This window comes from Lampetra fluviatilis, chromosome 4, assembly GCF_964198595.1.
Source record: "Lampetra fluviatilis chromosome 4, kcLamFluv1.1, whole genome shotgun sequence".
Lineage (NCBI taxonomy): Eukaryota > Metazoa > Chordata > Hyperoartia > Petromyzontiformes > Petromyzontidae > Lampetra > Lampetra fluviatilis.
In genome coordinates, this window is record NC_136278.1 from 15275521 (window position 1) to 15299313 (window position 23793).

Here is a 23793-nt window from a genome sequence, read left to right on the forward strand (position 1 = left end):
GTAGCTCACAACAACACACTCACCCACTCACCACACTGCAGGTCACAACAACACACTCACCCACTCACCACACTGCAGGTCATAACAACACTCTCACCCACTCACCACACCGCAGGTCACAATAACACTCACCCACTCAACCACACTGCAGGTCACAACAACAACACTCACCCACTCATAATACTGCTGGTCACAACAACACACTCAACCACTCACCACACTGCAGCTCACAACAACTGACCCACTCACCCACTCACCACACTGCGGGTCACAACAACACACTCACTCACCCACTCACTCACCACACTGCAGGTCACAACAACACACTCACCCACTCACCACACTGTAGGTCACAACAACTCACTCACCCACTCACCACACTGCAGGTCACAACAACACACTCACCCACTCACCACACCGCAGGTCAAAACAACACACTCACCACTCACCACACTGCAGGTCACATCAACACACTCACCCACTCACCACACTGCGGGTCACAACAACACACCCACCCACTCACCACACTTCAGGTCACATCAACACACTCACCCACTCACCACACTGCAGGTCACATCAACACACTCACCCACTCACCACACTGCAGGTCACATCAACACACTAACCCACTCACCACACTGCAGGTCACAACAACACACCCACCCACTCACCACACTGCAGGTCACATCAACACACTCACCCACTCACCACACTGCAGGTCACATCAACACACTCACCCACTCACCACACTGCAGGTCACATCAACACACTCACTCACTCACCACACTGCAGGTCACATCAACACACTCACCCACTCACCACACTGCAGGTCACATCAACACACTAACCCACTCACCACACTGCAGCTCACAACAACACACCCACCCACTCACCACACTGCAGGTCACATCAACACACTCACCCACTCACCACACTGCAGGTCACATCAACACACTAACCCACTCACCACACTGCAGGTCACAACAACACACCCACCCACTCACCACACTGCAGGTCACATCAACACACTCACCACACTGCAGGTCACATCAACACACTCACCCACTCACCACACTGCAGGTGACATCAACACACTCACCCACTCACCACACTGCAGGTCACAACAACTCACTCACCCACTCACCACACTGCAGGTCACAACAACACACTCACCCACTCACTACACAGCAGGTCACAACAACACACTCACCCACTCACCACACTGCAAGTCACAACAACACACTCACCCACTCACCACACTGCAGGTCACATCAACACACTCACCCACTCACCACACTGCAGGTCACAACAACACACTCACCCACTCACCACACTGCAGGTCGTAACAACTCACTCACCCACTCACCACCCTGCAGGTCACAACAACTCACTCACCCACCCACTCACCACGCTGCAGGTCACATCAACACACTCACACACTCACCACCCTGCAGGTCACAACAACACTCACCCACTCACCACACTGCAGGTCACAACAACACACTCACTCACTCACCACACTGCAGGTCACAACAACACTCACTCACTCACAACACTGCAGGTCACAACAACACTCACCCACTCACCACACTGCAGGTCACAACAACACACGCACCTACTCACCACACTGCAGCACACATCAACACACTCACCCACTCACCACCCTCCAGGTCACAACAACTCACCCACTCACCACACTGCAGGTCTCAACAACACACTAACTCACTCACCACACTGCAGGTCACAACAATACACTCACCCACTCACCACACTGCATCTCACAACAACACACTCACCCACTCACCACACTGCAGGTTTCAACAACAACACTCACCAACTCACTCACCACACTGTAGGTCACAACAACACACTCACCCACTCACCACACTGCAGGTCACAACAACACACTCACTCACCACACTGCAGGTCACAACAACACACTCACTCACCACACTGCAGGTCACAACAACACACTCACCCACTCACCACACTGCAGCTCACAACAACACACTCACCCACCCACTCACTACCCTGCAGGTCACAACACACTGACTAACCCACTCACCACACTGCAGGTCACAACAACACACTCACCCACTCGCAACACTGCAGGTCACATCAACACACTCACCCACTCACCACACTGCAGGTCACATCAACACACTCACCCACTCACCACACTGCAGGTCACATCAACACACTAACCCACACACCACACTGCGGGTCACAACAACACACCCACCCACTCACCACACTTCAGGTCACATCAACACACTCACCCACTCACCACACTGCAGGTCACATCAACACACTCACCCACTCACCACACTGCAGGTCACATCAACACACTAACCCACTCACCACACTGCAGGTCACAACACACTGACTCACCCACTCACCACACTGCAGGTCACAACAACACACTCACCCACTCACCACACTGCAGGTCACATCAACACACTCACCCACTCACCACACTGCAGGTCACATCAACACACTCACCCACTCACCACACTGCAGGTCACATCAACACACTCACCCACTCACCACACTGCAGGTCTCAACAACAACACTCACCAACTCACTCACCACACTGCAGACCACAACACTCACCGACTCACTCACCACACTGCAGGTCACAACAACACACTCACCCACTCACCACCCTGCAGGTCACAACAACTCACTCACCCACTCACCACACTGCAGGTCACAACAACAGACTCACCCACTCACCACACTGTAGGTGACAACAACACACTCACCCACTCACTACACTGCAGGTCACAACAACACACTGACCCACTCACCACACTGCAGACCACAACACTCACCCACCCACTCACCACACTGCAGGTCACAACAACTCACTCACCCAATCACTACCCTGCAGGTCACAACACACTCACTCACCCACTTACCACACTGCAGGTCACAACAACACACTCACCCACTCACCACACTGCAGGTCACATCAACACACTCACCAACTGACCACACTGCAGGTCACATCAACACACTCACCCACTCACTACACTGCAGGTCACAACAACACACTGACCCACTCACCACACTGCAGACCACAACACTCACCCACTCACTCACCACACTGTAGCTCACAACAACTCACTCACCCACTAACCACCCTGCAGGTCACAACAACTCACTCACCCACTAACCACCCTGCAGGTCACAACAACTCACTCACCCACTCACCACACTGCGGGTCACACCAACTCACTCACCCACTAACCACCCTGCAGGTCACAACAACTCACTCACCACACTGCGGGTCACAACAACTCACTCACCCACTCACCACGCTGAAGGTCACACCAACACACTCACCCACTCACCACCCTGCAGGTCACAACAACTCAATCACACACTCACCACACTGCAGGTCACATCAACACACTCACCCACTCACCACACTGCAGGTCACAACAACTCACTCACCCACTCATCACCCTGCAGGTCACAACAACTCACTCACTCACCACACTGCAGGTCACAACACATTCACTCACTCACTCACCACACTGCAGGTCACAACAACACACTCACCCACTCACCACACTGCAGCATACATCAACACACTCACCGACTCACCACCCTCCAGGTCACAACAACTCACCCACTCACCACACTGCAGGTCTCAACAACACAATCACTCACTCACCACACTGCAGGTCACAACAACACACTCACCACACTGCAGGTCACAACAACACACTCACCCACTCACCACACTGCAACTCACAACAACACACTCACCCACTCACCACACTGCAGGTCTCAACAACAACACTCACCAACTCACTCACCACACTGTAGGTCACAACAACACACTCACCCACTCACCACACTGCAGGTCACATCAACACACTCACCCACCCACTCACCACCCTGCAGGTCAGAACACACACTCACCCACTCACCACACTGCGGGTCACAACAACACACTCACCCACTCACTACCCTGCAGGTCAGAACACACACTCACCCACTCACCACACTGCGGGTCACAACAACACACTCACCACACCGCAGGTCTCAACAACACACTCACCCACAAAGTCACCCACCCACTCACCACGCTGCACTTTCTCTCTCCCTCGCACTGCTCCACTGTAAAAAGTCCCTCGTCACACGAGTACCATCATCTCTTTTCCCAAGCTCTTACAACATCAACCTTGGCTCAATTCAATAAACGTGTTAGCGCTTGTTTATTCCTACTTCGATAGTGCTGTTTGTCGCTGACCGCTTGTCGTTTTTGGCTTTAAGATCTGTACAGCCCCGTACGGGACTGCCGTCGGAAACTGCGGCCTCGAGGTAAAAACCTTCAGCCTGGCAGCGGCAGGAACAGCGCTGCCATGTGGATGAAGGCGCCATGAGGCAGCGGCTGGGACCCTGCTGAGTGGGGGGGGGGTGATGGCGGCGATGTTCGCGCTGCGCCTCGTCTCCGTGGAGCCGCAGCAGTCGCGGATTCCGCGCGCGGAGCTCGACGCCACGCGGAGCGAGTTCCGCGGCGGGGACGCTGCGGCGACGGCGCCCGTGCTGCGCCTGTTCGGCTCCACGCCGGCCGGTAGCTCCCCACCACATTCACTACCTACTCACCACATTCACTACCTACCCACCACATTCACTACCTACTCACCACATTCACTACCTACTCACCACATTCACTACCTACCCACCACATTCACTACCTACTCACCACATTCACTACCTACTCACCACATTCACTACCTACCCACCACATTCACTACCTACCCACCACATTCACTACCTACTCACCACATTCACTACCTACTCACCACATTCACTACCTACCCACCACATTCACTACCTACCCACCACATTCACTACCTACCCACCACATTCACTACCTACTCGCCACATTCACTACCTACTCACCACATTCACTACCTACTCACCACATTCACTACCTACTCACCACATTCACTACCTACCCACCGCATTCACTACCTACTCACCACATTCACTACCTACTCACCACATTCACTACCTACCCACCACATTCACTACCTACTCGCCACATTCACTACCTACTCACACATTCACTACCTACTCACCACATTCACTACCTACTCACCACATTCACTACCTACCCACCACATTCACTACCTACTCACCACATTCACTACCTACTCACACATTCACTACCTACTCACCACATTCACTACCTACTCACCACATTCACCACCTACTCACCACATTCACTACCCACTCAACACATTCACTACCCACTCACCACATTCACTACCTACTCACCACACCACTCACCACATTCACTACCTACTCACCACATTCACTACCTACTCACTACATTTACTACCTACTCACCACATTCACTCACCACATTCACTACCTACTCACCACATTCACTACCTACTCACCACATTCACTACCTACTCACCACACCACTCACCACATTCACTACCTACTCACAACATTCACTACCTACTCACCACATTCACTACCTACTCACACATTCACTACCTACTCACCACACCACTCACCACATTCACTACCTACTCACCACATTCACTACCTACTCACCACATTCACTACCTACTCACACATTCACTACCTACTCACCACATTCACTACCTACTCACCACATTCACTACCCACTCACCACATTCATTACCTCCACCACATTCACTACCTGCTCACCATATTCACTACCTACTCACCCCATTCACTCCCTACTCACCACACCACTCACCACATTCACTACCTACTCACCACATTCACTACATACTCACCACATTCACTACCTACTCACCACTCACCACATTCACTACCTACTCACCACATTCACTACCTACTCACCACATTCATTACCAACTCACCACACCACTTGCTACATTCACTACCTACTTACCACATTTACTACCTACTCACCACATTCACTACCCACTCACCACATTCACTACCTACTCACCACATTCATTACCAACTCACCACACCACTTGCTACATTCACTACCTACTCACCACACCACTCACCACATTCACTACCTACTCACCACATTCACTCACCACATTCACTACCTACTCACCACATTCATTACCTACTCACCACATTCACTACCCACTCACCACATTCATTACCTCCTCACCACATTCACTACCTGCTCACCATATTCACTACCTACTCACCCCATTCACTCCCTACTCACCACACCACTCACCACATTCACTACCTACTCACCACATTCACTACATACTCACCACATTCACTACCTACTCACCACTCACCACATTCACTACCTACTCACCACATTCACTACCTACTCACCACATTCATTACCAACTCACCACACCACTTGCTACATTCACTACCTACTTACCACATTCACGACCTACTCACCACATTCACTACCCACTCACCGCATTCACTACCCACTCACCACATTCACTACCCACTCACCACATTCACTACATACTCACCACATTCACTACCTACTCACCACTCACCACATTCACTACCTACTCACCACATTCACTACCTACTCACCACACCACTCACCACATTCACTACCTACTCACCACATTCACTACCTACTCACCACATTCACTACCTACTCACCACATTCACTACCTACTCACCACACCACTCACCACATTAACTACCTACTCACCACACCACTCACCACATTCACTACCTATTCACCACATTCACTACCTACTCACCACATTCACTACCTACTCACCACACCACTCACCACATTCATTACCTACTCACCACATTCACTACATACTCACCACATTCACTACCTACTCACCACATTCACTACCTACGCACCACATTCACTACCTACTCACCACATTCACTACCTACTCACACATTCACTACCTACTCACCACATTCACTACCTACTCACCACATTCACTACCTACTCACACATTCACTACCTACTCACCACATTCACCACCTCACCACATTCACTACCTACTCACCACATTCACTACCTACTCACCACACCACTCACCACATTCACTACCTACTCACCACATTCACTACCTACTGACCACATTCACTACCTACTCACCACACCACTCACCCATTCACTACCTACTCACCACATTCACTACCTACTCACCACACCACTCACCACATTCACTACCTACTCACCACATTCACTACCTACCCACCACATTCACTACCTTCTCACCACTCACCACGTTCACTACCTACTCACCACATTCACTACCTACTCACCACATTCACTACCTACTCACCACCCCAATCAACACATTCACTACCTACTCACCACATTCACTACCTACTCACCACATTCACTCACCACATTCACTATCTACTCACCACATTCACTCACCACATTCCCTACTTACTCACACATTCACTACCTACTCACCACATTCACCACCTACTCACCACATTCATTACCAACTCACCACACCACTTGCTACATTCACTACCTACTCACCACACCACTCACCACATTCACTACCTACTCACCACATTCACTCACCACATTCACTACCTACTCACCACATTCATTACCTACTCACCACATTCACTACCCACTCACCACATTCATTACCTCCTCACCACATTCACTACCTGCTCACCATATTCACTACCTACTCACCCCATTCACTCCCTACTCACCACACCACTCACCACATTCACTACCTACTCACCACATTCACTACATACTCACCACATTCACTACCTACTCACCACTCACCACTCACCACATTCACTACCTACTCACCACATTCACTACCTACTCACCACATTCATTACCAACTCACCACACCACTTGCTACATTCACTACCTACTTACCACATTCACTACCTACTCACCACATTCACTACCTACCCACCACATTCACTACCTACTCACCACATTCACTACCTACTCACCACATTCACTACCTACCCACCACATTCACTACCTACCCACCACATTCACTACCTACTCACCACATTCACTACCTACTCACCACATTCACTACCTACCCACCACATTCACTACCTACCCACCACATTCACTACCTACCCACCACATTCACTACCTACTCGCCACATTCACTACCTACTCACCACATTCACTACCTACTCACCACATTCACTACCTACTCACCACATTCACTACCTACCCACCGCATTCACTACCTACTCACCACATTCACTACCTACTCACCACATTCACTACCTACCCACCACATTCACTACCTACTCGCCACATTCACTACCTACTCACACATTCACTACCTACTCACCACATTCACTACCTACTCACCACATTCACTACCTACCCACCACATTCACTACCTACTCACCACATTCACTACCTACTCACACATTCACTACCTACTCACCACATTCACTACCTACTCACCACATTCACCACCTACTCACCACATTCACTACCCACTCAACACATTCACTACCCACTCACCACATTCACTACCTACTCACCACACCACTCACCACATTCACTACCTACTCACCACATTCACTACCTACTCACTACATTTACTACCTACTCACCACATTCACTCACCACATTCACTACCTACTCACCACATTCACTACCTACTCACCACATTCACTACCTACTCACCACACCACTCACCACATTCACTACCTACTCACAACATTCACTACCTACTCACCACATTCACTACCTACTCACACATTCACTACCTACTCACCACACCACTCACCACATTCACTACCTACTCACCACATTCACTACCTACTCACCACATTCACTACCTACTCACACATTCACTACCTACTCACCACATTCACTACCTACTCACCACATTCACTACCCACTCACCACATTCATTACCTCCTCACCACATTCACTACCTGCTCACCATATTCACTACCTACTCACCCCATTCACTCCCTACTCACCACACCACTCACCACATTCACTACCTACTCACCACATTCACTACATACTCACCACATTCACTACCTACTCACCACTCACCACATTCACTACCTACTCACCACATTCACTACCTACTCACCACATTCATTACCAACTCACCACACCACTTGCTACATTCACTACCTACTTACCACATTTACTACCTACTCACCACATTCACTACCCACTCACCACATTCACTACCTACTCACCACATTCATTACCAACTCACCACACCACTTGCTACATTCACTACCTACTCACCACACCACTCACCACATTCACTACCTACTCACCACATTCACTCACCACATTCACTACCTACTCACCACATTCATTACCTACTCACCACATTCACTACCCACTCACCACATTCATTACCTCCTCACCACATTCACTACCTGCTCACCATATTCACTACCTACTCACCCCATTCACTCCCTACTCACCACACCACTCACCACATTCACTACCTACTCACCACATTCACTACATACTCACCACATTCACTACCTACTCACCACTCACCACATTCACTACCTACTCACCACATTCACTACCTACTCACCACATTCATTACCAACTCACCACACCACTTGCTACATTCACTACCTACTTACCACATTCACGACCTACTCACCACATTCACTACCCACTCACCGCATTCACTACCCACTCACCACATTCACTACCCACTCACCACATTCACTACATACTCACCACATTCACTACCTACTCACCACTCACCACATTCACTACCTACTCACCACATTCACTACCTACTCACCACACCACTCACCACATTCACTACCTACTCACCACATTCACTACCTACTCACCACATTCACTACCTACTCACCACATTCACTACCTACTCACCACACCACTCACCACATTAACTACCTACTCACCACACCACTCACCACATTCACTACCTATTCACCACATTCACTACCTACTCACCACATTCACTACCTACTCACCACACCACTCACCACATTCATTACCTACTCACCACATTCACTACATACTCACCACATTCACTACCTACTCACCACATTCACTACCTACGCACCACATTCACTACCTACTCACCACATTCACTACCTACTCACACATTCACTACCTACTCACCACATTCACTACCTACTCACCACATTCACTACCTACTCACACATTCACTACCTACTCACCACATTCACCACCTCACCACATTCACTACCTACTCACCACATTCACTACCTACTCACCACACCACTCACCACATTCACTACCTACTCACCACATTCACTACCTACTGACCACATTCACTACCTACTCACCACACCACTCACCCATTCACTACCTACTCACCACATTCACTACCTACTCACCACACCACTCACCACATTCACTACCTACTCACCACATTCACTACCTACCCACCACATTCACTACCTTCTCACCACTCACCACGTTCACTACCTACTCACCACATTCACTACCTACTCACCACATTCACTACCTACTCACCACCCCAATCAACACATTCACTACCTACTCACCACATTCACTACCTACTCACCACATTCACTCACCACATTCACTATCTACTCACCACATTCACTCACCACATTCCCTACTTACTCACACATTCACTACCTACTCACCACATTCACCACCTACTCACCACATTCATTACCAACTCACCACACCACTTGCTACATTCACTACCTACTCACCACACCACTCACCACATTCACTACCTACTCACCACATTCACTCACCACATTCACTACCTACTCACCACATTCATTACCTACTCACCACATTCACTACCCACTCACCACATTCATTACCTCCTCACCACATTCACTACCTGCTCACCATATTCACTACCTACTCACCCCATTCACTCCCTACTCACCACACCACTCACCACATTCACTACCTACTCACCACATTCACTACATACTCACCACATTCACTACCTACTCACCACTCACCACTCACCACATTCACTACCTACTCACCACATTCACTACCTACTCACCACATTCATTACCAACTCACCACACCACTTGCTACATTCACTACCTACTTACCACATTCACTACCTACTCACCACATTCACTACCCACTCACCGCATTCACTACCCACTCACCACATTCACTACCCACTCACCACATTCACTACATACTCACCACATTCACTACCTACTCACCACTCACCACTCACCACATTCACTACCTACTCACCACATTCACTACCTACTCACCACACCACTCACCACATTCACTACCTACTCACCACATTCACTACCTACTCACCACATTCACTACCTACTCACCACATTCACTACCTACTCACCACACCACTCACCACATTAACTACCTACTCACCACACCACTCACCACATTCACTACCTATTCACCACATTCACTACCTACTCACCACATTCACTACCTACTCACCACACCACTCACCACATTCATTACCTACTCACCACATTCACTACATACTCACCACATTCACTACCTACTCACCACATTCACTACCTACGCACCACATTCACTACCTACTCACCACATTCACTACCTACTCACACATTCACTACCTACTCACCACATTCACTACCTACTCACCACATTCACTACCTACTCACCACATTCACTACCTACTCACCACATTCACTACCTACCCACCACATTCACTACCTACTCACCACATTCACTACCTACTCACCACATTCACTACCTACCCACCACATTCACTACCTACCCACCACATTCACTACCTACTCACCACATTCACTACATACTCACCACATTCACTACCTACTCACCACTCACCACATTCACTACCTACTCACCACATTCACTACCTACTCACCACATTCATTACCAACTCACCACACCACTTGCTACATTCACTACCTACTTACCACATTTACTACCTACTCACCACATTCACTACCCACTCACCACATTCACTACCTACTCACCACATTCATTACCAACTCACCACACCACTTGCTACATTCACTACCTACTCACCACACAACTCACCACATTCACTACCTACTCACCACATTCACTCACCACATTCACTACCTACTCACCACATTCATTACCTACTCACCACATTCACTACCCACTCACCACATTCATTACCTCCTCACCACATTCACTACCTGCTCACCATATTCACTACCTACTCACCCCATTCACTCCCTACTCACCACACCACTCACCACATTCACTACCTACTCACCACATTCACTACATACTCACCACATTCACTACCTACTCACCACTCACCACATTCACTACCTACTCACCACATTCACTACCTACTCACCACATTCATTACCAACTCACCACACCACTTGCTACATTCACTACCTACTTACCACATTCACGACCTACTCACCACATTCACTACCCACTCACCGCATTCACTACCCACTCACCACATTCACTACCCACTCACCACATTCACTACATACTCACCACATTCACTACCTACTCACCACTCACCACATTCACTACCTACTCACCACATTCACTACCTACTCACCACACCACTCACCACATTCACTACCTACTCACCACATTCACTACCTACTCACCACATTCACTACCTACTCACCACATTCACTACCTACTCACCACACCACTCACCACATTAACTACCTACTCACCACACCACTCACCACATTCACTACCTATTCACCACATTCACTACCTACTCACCACATTCACTACCTACTCACCACACCACTCACCACATTCATTACCTACTCACCACATTCACTACCTACTCACCACATTCACTACCTACGCACCACATTCACTACCTACTCACCACATTCACTACCTACTCACACATTCACTACCTACTCACCACATTCACTACCTACTCACCACATTCACTACCTACTCACCACATTCACCACCTCACCACATTCACTACCTACTCACCACATTCACTACCTACTCACCACACCACTCACCACATTCACTACCTACTCACCACATTCACTACCTACTGACCACATTCACTACCTACTCACCACACCACTCACCCATTCACTACCTACTCACCACATTCACTACCTACTCACCACACCACTCACCACATTCACTACCTACTCACCACATTCACTACCTACCCACCACATTCACTACCTTCTCACCACTCACCACGTTCACTACCTACTCACCACATTCACTACCTACTCACCACATTCACTACCTACTCACCACCCCAATCAACACATTCACTACCTACTCACCACATTCACTACCTACTCACCACATTCACTCACCACATTCACTATCTACTCACCACATTCACTCACCACATTCCCTACTTACTCACACATTCACTACCTACTCACCACATTCACCACCTACTCACCACATTCATTACCAACTCACCACACCACTTGCTACATTCACTACCTACTCACCACACCACTCACCACATTCACTACCTACTCACCACATTCACTCACCACATTCACTACCTACTCACCACATTCATTACCTACTCACCACATTCACTACCCACTCACCACATTCATTACCTCCTCACCACATTCACTACCTGCTCACCATATTCACTACCTACTCACCCCATTCACTCCCTACTCACCACACCACTCACCACATTCACTACCTACTCACCACATTCACTACATACTCACCACATTCACTACCTACTCACCACTCACCACTCACCACATTCACTACCTACTCACCACATTCACTACCTACTCACCACATTCATTACCAACTCACCACACCACTTGCTACATTCACTACCTACTTACCACATTCACTACCTACTCACCACATTCACTACCCACTCACCGCATTCACTACCCACTCACCACATTCACTACCCACTCACCACATTCACTACATACTCACCACATTCACTACCTACTCACCACTCACCACTCACCACATTCACTACCTACTCACCACATTCACTACCTACTCACCACACCACTCACCACATTCACTACCTACTCACCACATTCACTACCTACTCACCACATTCACTACCTACTCACCACATTCACTACCTACTCATCACACCACTCACCACATTAACTACCTACTCACCACACCACTCACCACATTCACTACCTATTCACCACATTCACTACCTACTCACCACATTCACTACCTACTCACCACACCACTCACCACATTCATTACCTACTCACCACATTCACTACATACTCACCACATTCACTACCTACTCACCACATTCACTACCTACGCACCACATTCACTACCTACTCACCACATTCACTACCTACTCACACATTCACTACCTACTCACCACATTCACTACCTACTCACCACATTCACTACCTACTCACCACATTCACTACCTACTCACCACATTCACTACCTACTCACCACATTCACCACCTCACCACATTCACTACCTACTCACCACATTCACTACCTACTCACCACACCACTCACCACATTCACTACCTACTCACCACATTCACTACCTACTGACCACATTCACTACCTACTCACCACACCACTCACCCATTCACTACCTACTCACCACATTCACTACCTACTCACCACACCACTCACCACATTCACTACCTACTCACCACATTCACTACCTACCCACCACATTCACTACCTTCTCACCACTCACCACGTTCACTACATACTCACCACATTCACTACCTACTCACCATATTCACTACCTACTCACCACCCCAATCAACACATTCACTACCTACTCACCACATTCACTACCTACTCACCACATTCACTCACCACATTCACTATCTACTCACCACATTCACTCACCACATTCCCTACTTACTCACACATTCACTACCTACTCACCACATTCACCACCTACTCACCACATTCACTACCTACTCACCACATTCACTACCTTCTCACCACATTCACTACCGACTCACCACACCACTCACCACATTAACTACCTGCTCACCACACCACTCACCACATTCATTACCTACTCACCACATTCACTACATACTCACCACATTCACTACCTACTCACCATATTCACTACCTATTCACCACACCACTCACCACATTCACTACCTACTCACCACATTCACCAACTACTCACCACATTCACTACCTACTCACACATTCACTACATACTCACCACATTCACTACTTACTAACCATATTCACTACCTGCTCACCACATTCACTACCTACTCACCACATTCACTACCTACTCACCACATTCACTACTTACTCACAACATTCACTACCTACTCACCACACCACTCACCACATTCACTACCTACTCACCACATTCACTACCTACCCACCACATTCACTACCTACTCACCACACCACTCACTACATTCACTACCTACTCACCACATTCACTGCCTACTCACCACATTCACTACCTACTCACCACATTCACTACCTACTCACCACTCACCACATTCACTACCTACTCACCACCCCACTCACCACATTCACTACCTACTCACCACATTTACTACATACTCACCACATTCACTGCCTACTCACCACTTTCACTCACCACATTCACTACCTACTCACCACATTCACTCACCACATTAACTACCTACTCACCACACCACTCACCACATTCACTGCCTACTCACCACATTCACTACCTACTCACCACATTCACTACCTACTCACCACATTCACTACCAACTCACCACACCACTCACTACATTCACTACCTACTCACCACACCACTCACCACATTCACTACCTACTCACCACATTCACTACCTACGCACCACATTCACTACCTACTCACCACATTCACTACCTACTCACCACATTCACTACATACTCACACATTCACTACCTACTCACCACATTCACTACCTACTCACACATTCACTACCTACTCATCACATTCACCACCTCACCACATTCACTACCTACTCACCACATTCACTACCTACTCACCACACCACTCACTGCATTCACTACCTACTCACCACATTCACTACCTACTGACCACATTCACTACCTACTCACCACACCACTCACCCATTCACTACCTACTCACCACATTCACTACCTACTCACCACATTCACTACCTTCTCACCACATTCACTACCTACTCACCACACCACTCACCACATTAACTACCTACTCACCACACCACTCACCACATGCATTACCTACTCACCACATTCACTACATACTCACCACATTCACTACCTACTCACCATATTCACTACCTATTCACCACACCACTCACCACATTCACTACCTACTCACCACATTCACCAACTACTCACCACATTCACTACCTACTCACACATTCACTACCTACTCACCACATTCACTACCTACTCACCACATTCACTACCTACTCACCACACCACTCACCACATTCAATACCTACTCACCACATTCACTACCTACCCACCACATTCACTACCTACTCACCACACCACTCACTACATTCACTACCTACTCACCACATTCACTACCTACTCACCACATTCACTACCTACTCACCACATTCACTACCTACTCACCACATTCACTACCTACTCACCACTCACCACATTCACTACCTACTCACCACCCCACTCACCACATTTACTACATACTCACCACATTCACTGCCTACTCACCACTTTCACTCACCACATTCACTACCTACTCACCACATTCACTCACCACATTAACTACCTACTCACCACACCACTCACCACATTCACTGCCTACTCACCACATTCACTACCTACTCACCACATTCACTACCTACTCACCACATTCACTACCAACTCACCACACCACTCACTACATTCACTACCTACTCACCACACCACTCACCACATTCACTGCCTACTCACCACATTCACTACCTACGCACCACATTCACTACCTACTCACCACATTCACTTCCTACTCACCACATTCACTACATACTCACACATTCACTACCTACTCACCACATTCACTACCTACTCTCACATTCACTACCTACTCATCACATTCACCACCTCACCACATTCACTACCTACTCACCACATTCACTACCTACTCACCACACCACTCACCACATTCACTACCTACTCACCACATTCACTACCTACTGACCACATTCACTACCTACTCACCACACCACTCACCCATTCACTACCTACTCACCACATTCACTACCTACTCACCACATTCACTACCTACTCACCACATTCACTACCTACTCACCACATTCACTACCTACTCACTACCTACTCACCACACCATTCACCACATTCACTACCTACTCACCACATTCACTACCTACTCACCACACCACTCACCACATTCATTACCTACTCACCACATTCACTACCTACCCACCACATTCACTACCTACTCACCACACCACTCACCATATTCACTACCTACTCACCACATGCACTCCCTACTCACCACATTCACCACCTACTCACCACATTCACTACCTACTCACCACACCACTCACCACATTCACTACCTACTCGCCACATTCACTACCTACTCACCACATTTACTACCCACTCACCACATTCACTACCTACTCACCACACCACTCACCACATTCACTACCTACTCACCACATTCACTACCTACTCACCACATTCACTACCTACTCACCACACCACTCACCACATTAACTACCTACTCACCACACCACTCACCACATTCACTACCTATTCACCACATTCACTACCTACTCACCACATTCACTACCTACTCACCACACCACTCACCACATTCATTACCTACTCACCACATTCACTATATACTCACCACATTCACTACCTACTCACCATTTTCACTACCTATTCACCACACCACTCACCACATTCACTACCTACTCACCACATTCACCAACTACTCACCACATTCACTACCTACTCACCACATTCACTACCCACTCACCACATTCATTACCTACTCACCACATTCACTATATACTCACCACATTCACTACCTACTCACCATTTTCACTACCTATTCACCACACCACTCACCACATTCACTACCTACTCACCACATTCACTACATACTCACACATTCACTACCTACTCACCACATTCACTACCTACTCACACATTCACTACCTACTCATCACATTCACCACCTCACCACATTCACTACCTACTCACCACATTCACTACCTACTCACCACACCACTCACCACATTCACTACCTACTCACCACATTCACTACCTACTGACCACATTCACTACCTACTCACCACACCACTCACCCATTCACTACCTACTCACCACATTCACTACCTACTCACCATATTCTCTACCTACTCACCACACCAATCACCACATTCACTACCTACTCACCACATTCACTACCTACTCACCACATTCACTACCTACTCACCACATTCACTACCTACTCACCACATTCACTACCTACTCACTACCTACTCACCACACCATTCACCACATTCACTACCTACTCACCACATTCACTACCTACTCACCACACCACTCACCACATTCATTACCTACTCACCACATTCACTACCTACCCACCACATTCACTACCTACTCACCACACCACTCACCATATTCACTACCTACTCACCACATGCACTCCCTACTCACCACATTCACCACCTACTCACCACATTCACTACCTACTCACTACACCACTCACCACATTCACTACCTACTCGCCACATTCACTACCTACTCACCACATTTACTACCCACTCACCACATTCACTACCTACTCACCACACCACTCACCACATTCATTACCTACTCACCACATTCACTACATACTCACCACATTCACTACCTACTCACCACATTCACTACCTACGCACCACATTCACTACCTACTCACCACATTCACTACCTACTCACACATTCACTACCTACTCACCACATTCACTACCTACTCACCACATTCATTACCAACTCACCACACCACTTGCTACATTCACTACCTACTTACCACATTTACTACCTACTCACCACATTCACTACCCACTCACCACATTCACTACCTACTCACCACATTCATTACCAACTCACCACACCACTTGCTACATTCACTACCTACTCACCACACAACTCACCACATTCACTACCTACTCACCACATTCACTCACCACATTCACTACCTACTCACCACATTCATTACCTACTCACCACATTCACTACCCACTCACCACATTCATTACCTCCTCACCACATTCACTACCTGCTCACCATATTCACTACCTACTCACCCCATTCACTCCCTACTCACCACACCACTCACCACATTCACTACCTACTCACCACATTCACTACATACTCACCACATTCACTACCTACTCACCACTCACCACATTCACTACCTACTCACCACATTCACTACCTACTCACCACATTCATTACCAACTCACCACACCACTTGCTACATTCACTACCTACTTACCACATTCACGACCTACTCACCACATTCACTACCCACTCACCGCATTCACTACCCACTCACCACATTCACTACCCACTCACCACATTCACTACATACTCACCACATTCACTACCTACTCACCACTCACCACATTCACTACCTACTCACCACATTCACTACCTACTCACCACACCACTCACCACATTCACTACCTACTCACCACATTCACTACCTACTCACCACATTCACTACCTACTCACCACATTCACTACCTACTCACCACACCACTCACCACATTAACTACCTACTCACCACACCACTCACCACATTCACTACCTATTCACCACATTCACTACCTACTCACCACATTCACTACCTACTCACCACACCACTCACCACATTCATTACCTACTCACCACATTCACTACCTACTCACCACATTCACTACCTACGCACCACATTCACTACCTACTCACCACATTCACTACCTACTCACACATTCACTACCTACTCACCACATTCACTACCTACTCACCACATTCACTACCTACTCACACATTCACTACCTACTCACCACATTCACCACCTCACCACATTCACTACCTACTCACCATATTCACTACCTACTCACCACATTCACTACCTACTCACCACACCACTCACCACATTCATTACCTACTCACCACATTCACTACCTACTCACCACATTCACTACATACTCACCACATTCACTACCTACTCACCACTCACCACTCACCACATTCACTACCTACTCACCACATTCACTACCTACTCACCACATTCATTACCAACTCACCACACCACTTGCTACATTCACTACCTACTTACCACATTCACTACCTACTCACCACATTCACTACCTACCCACCACATTCACTACCTACTCACCACATTCACTACCTACTCACCACATTCACTACCTACCCACCACATTCACTACCTACCCACCACATTCACTACCTACTCACCACATTCACTACCTACTCACCACATTCACTACCTACCCACCACATTCACTACCTACCCACCACATTCACTACCTACCCACCACATTCACTACCTACTCGCCACATTCACTACCTACTCACCACATTCACTACCTACTCACCACATTCACTACCTACTCACCACATTCACTACCTACCCACCGCATTCACTACCTACTCACCACATTCACTACCTACTCACCACATTCACTACCTACCCACCACATTCACTACCTACTCGCCACATTCACTACCTACTCACACATTCACTACCTACTCACCACATTCACTACCTACTCACCACATTCACTACCTACCCACCACATTCACTACCTACTCACCACATTCACTACCTACTCACACATTCACTACCTACTCACCACATTCACTACCTACTCACCACATTCACCACCTACTCACCACATTCACTACCCACTCAACACATTCACTACCCACTCACCACATTCACTACCTACTCACCACACCACTCACCACATTCACTACCTACTCACCACATTCACTACCTACTCACTACATTTACTACCTACTCACCACATTCACTCACCACATTCACTACCTACTCACCACATTCACTACCTACTCACCACATTCACTACCTACTCACCACACCACTCACCACATTCACTACCTACTCACAACATTCACTACCTACTCACCACATTCACTACCTACTCACACATTCACTACCTACTCACCACACCACTCACCACATTCACTACCTACTCACCACATTCACTACCTACTCACCACATTCACTACCTACTCACACATTCACTACCTACTCACCACATTCACTACCTACTCACCACATTCACTACCCACTCACCACATTCATTACCTCCTCACCACATTCACTACCTGCTCACCATATTCACTACCTACTCACCCCATTCACTCCCTACTCACCACACCACTCACCACATTCACTACCTACTCACCACATTCACTACATACTCACCACATTCACTACCTACTCACCACTCACCACATTCACTACCTACTCACCACATTCACTACCTACTCACCACATTCATTACCAACTCACCACACCACTTGCTACATTCACTACCTACTTACCACATTTACTACCTACTCACCACATTCACTACCCACTCACCACATTCACTACCTACTCACCACATTCATTACCAACTCACCACACCACTTGCTACATTCACTACCTACTCACCACACCACTCACCACATTCACTACCTACTCACCACATTCACTCACCACATTCACTACCTACTCACCACATTCATTACCTACTCACCACATTCACTACCCACTCACCACATTCATTACCTCCTCACCACATTCACTACCTGCTCACCATATTCACTACCTACTCACCCCATTCACTCCCTACTCACCACACCACTCACCACATTCACTACCTACTCACCACATTCACTACATACTCACCACATTCACTACCTACTCACCACTCACCACATTCACTACCTACTCACCACATTCACTACCTACTCACCACATTCATTACCAACTCACCACACCACTTGCTACATTCACTACCTACTTACCACATTCACGACCTACTCACCACATTCACTACCCACTCACCGCATTCACTACCCACTCACCACATTCACTACCCACTCACCACATTCACTACATACTCACCACATTCACTACCTACTCACCACTCACCACATTCACTACCTACTCACCACATTCACTACCTACTCACCACACCACTCACCACATTCACTACCTACTCACCACATTCACTACCTACTCACCACATTCACTACCTACTCACCACATTCACTACCTACTCACCACACCACTCACCACATTAACTACCTACTCACCACACCACTCACCACATTCACTACCTATTCACCACATTCACTACCTACTCACCACATTCACTACCTACTCACCACACCACTCACCACATTCATTACCTACTCACCACATTCACTACATACTCACCACATTCACTACCTACTCACCACATTCACTACCTACGCACCACATTCACTACCTACTCACCACATTCACTACCTACTCACACATTCACTACCTACTCACCACATTCACTACCTACTCACCACATTCACTACCTACTCACACATTCACTACCTACTCACCACATTCACCACCTCACCACATTCACTACCTACTCACCACATTCACTACCTACTCACCACACCACTCACCACATTCACTACCTACTCACCACATTCACTACCTACTGACCACATTCACTACCTACTCACCACACCACTCACCCATTCACTACCTACTCACCACATTCACTACCTACTCACCACACCACTCACCACATTCACTACCTACTCACCACATTCACTACCTACCCACCACATTCACTACCTTCTCACCACTCACCACGTTCACTACCTACTCACCACATTCACTACCTACTCACCACATTCACTACCTACTCACCACCCCAATCAACACATTCACTACCTACTCACCACATTCACTACCTACTCACCACATTCACTCACCACATTCACTATCTACTCACCACATTCACTCACCACATTCCCTACTTACTCACACATTCACTACCTACTCACCACATTCACCACCTACTCACCACATTCATTACCAACTCACCACACCACTTGCTACATTCACTACCTACTCACCACACCACTCACCACATTCACTACCTACTCACCACATTCACTCACCACATTCACTACCTACTCACCACATTCATTACCTACTCACCACATTCACTACCCACTCACCACATTCATTACCTCCTCACCACATTCACTACCTGCTCACCATATTCACTACCTACTCACCCCATTCACTCCCTACTCACCACACCACTCACCACATTCACTACCTACTCACCACATTCACTACATACTCACCACATTCACTACCTACTCACCACTCACCACTCACCACATTCACTACCTACTCACCACATTCACTACCTACTCACCACATTCATTACCAACTCACCACACCACTTGCTACATTCACTACCTACTTACCACATTCACTACCTACTCACCACATTCACTACCCACTCACCGCATTCACTACCCACTCACCACATTCACTACCCACTCACCACATTCACTACATACTCACCACATTCACTACCTACTCACCACTCACCACTCACCACATTCACTACCTACTCACCACATTCACTACCTACTCACCACACCACTCACCACATTCACTACCTACTCACCACATTCACTACCTACTCACCACATTCACTACCTACTCACCACATTCACTACCTACTCACCACACCACTCACCACATTAACTACCTACTCACCACACCACTCACCACATTCACTACCTATTCACCACATTCACTACCTACTCACCACATTCACTACCTACTCACCACACCACTCACCACA

The 23793-nt window shown here is 47.8% G+C and overlaps 1 protein-coding gene across 1 annotated transcript in view; it reads left to right on the forward strand.

The window, feature by feature from the left end:
• The first annotated feature begins 4119 nt into the window (after positions 1 to 4119).
• The window catches only part of REV3L (REV3 like, DNA directed polymerase zeta catalytic subunit), a 360686-nt gene continuing 341012 nt past the window's right edge, over positions 4120 to 23793 (forward strand). Inside the window, exon 1 of the mRNA XM_078855676.1 lies at positions 4120 to 4588. Within this exon, the coding sequence (XP_078711802.1) occupies positions 4435 to 4588 (154 nt within the window). The 5' untranslated portion in view covers positions 4120 to 4434. The remainder of the gene's footprint in view (positions 4589 to 23793) is intronic.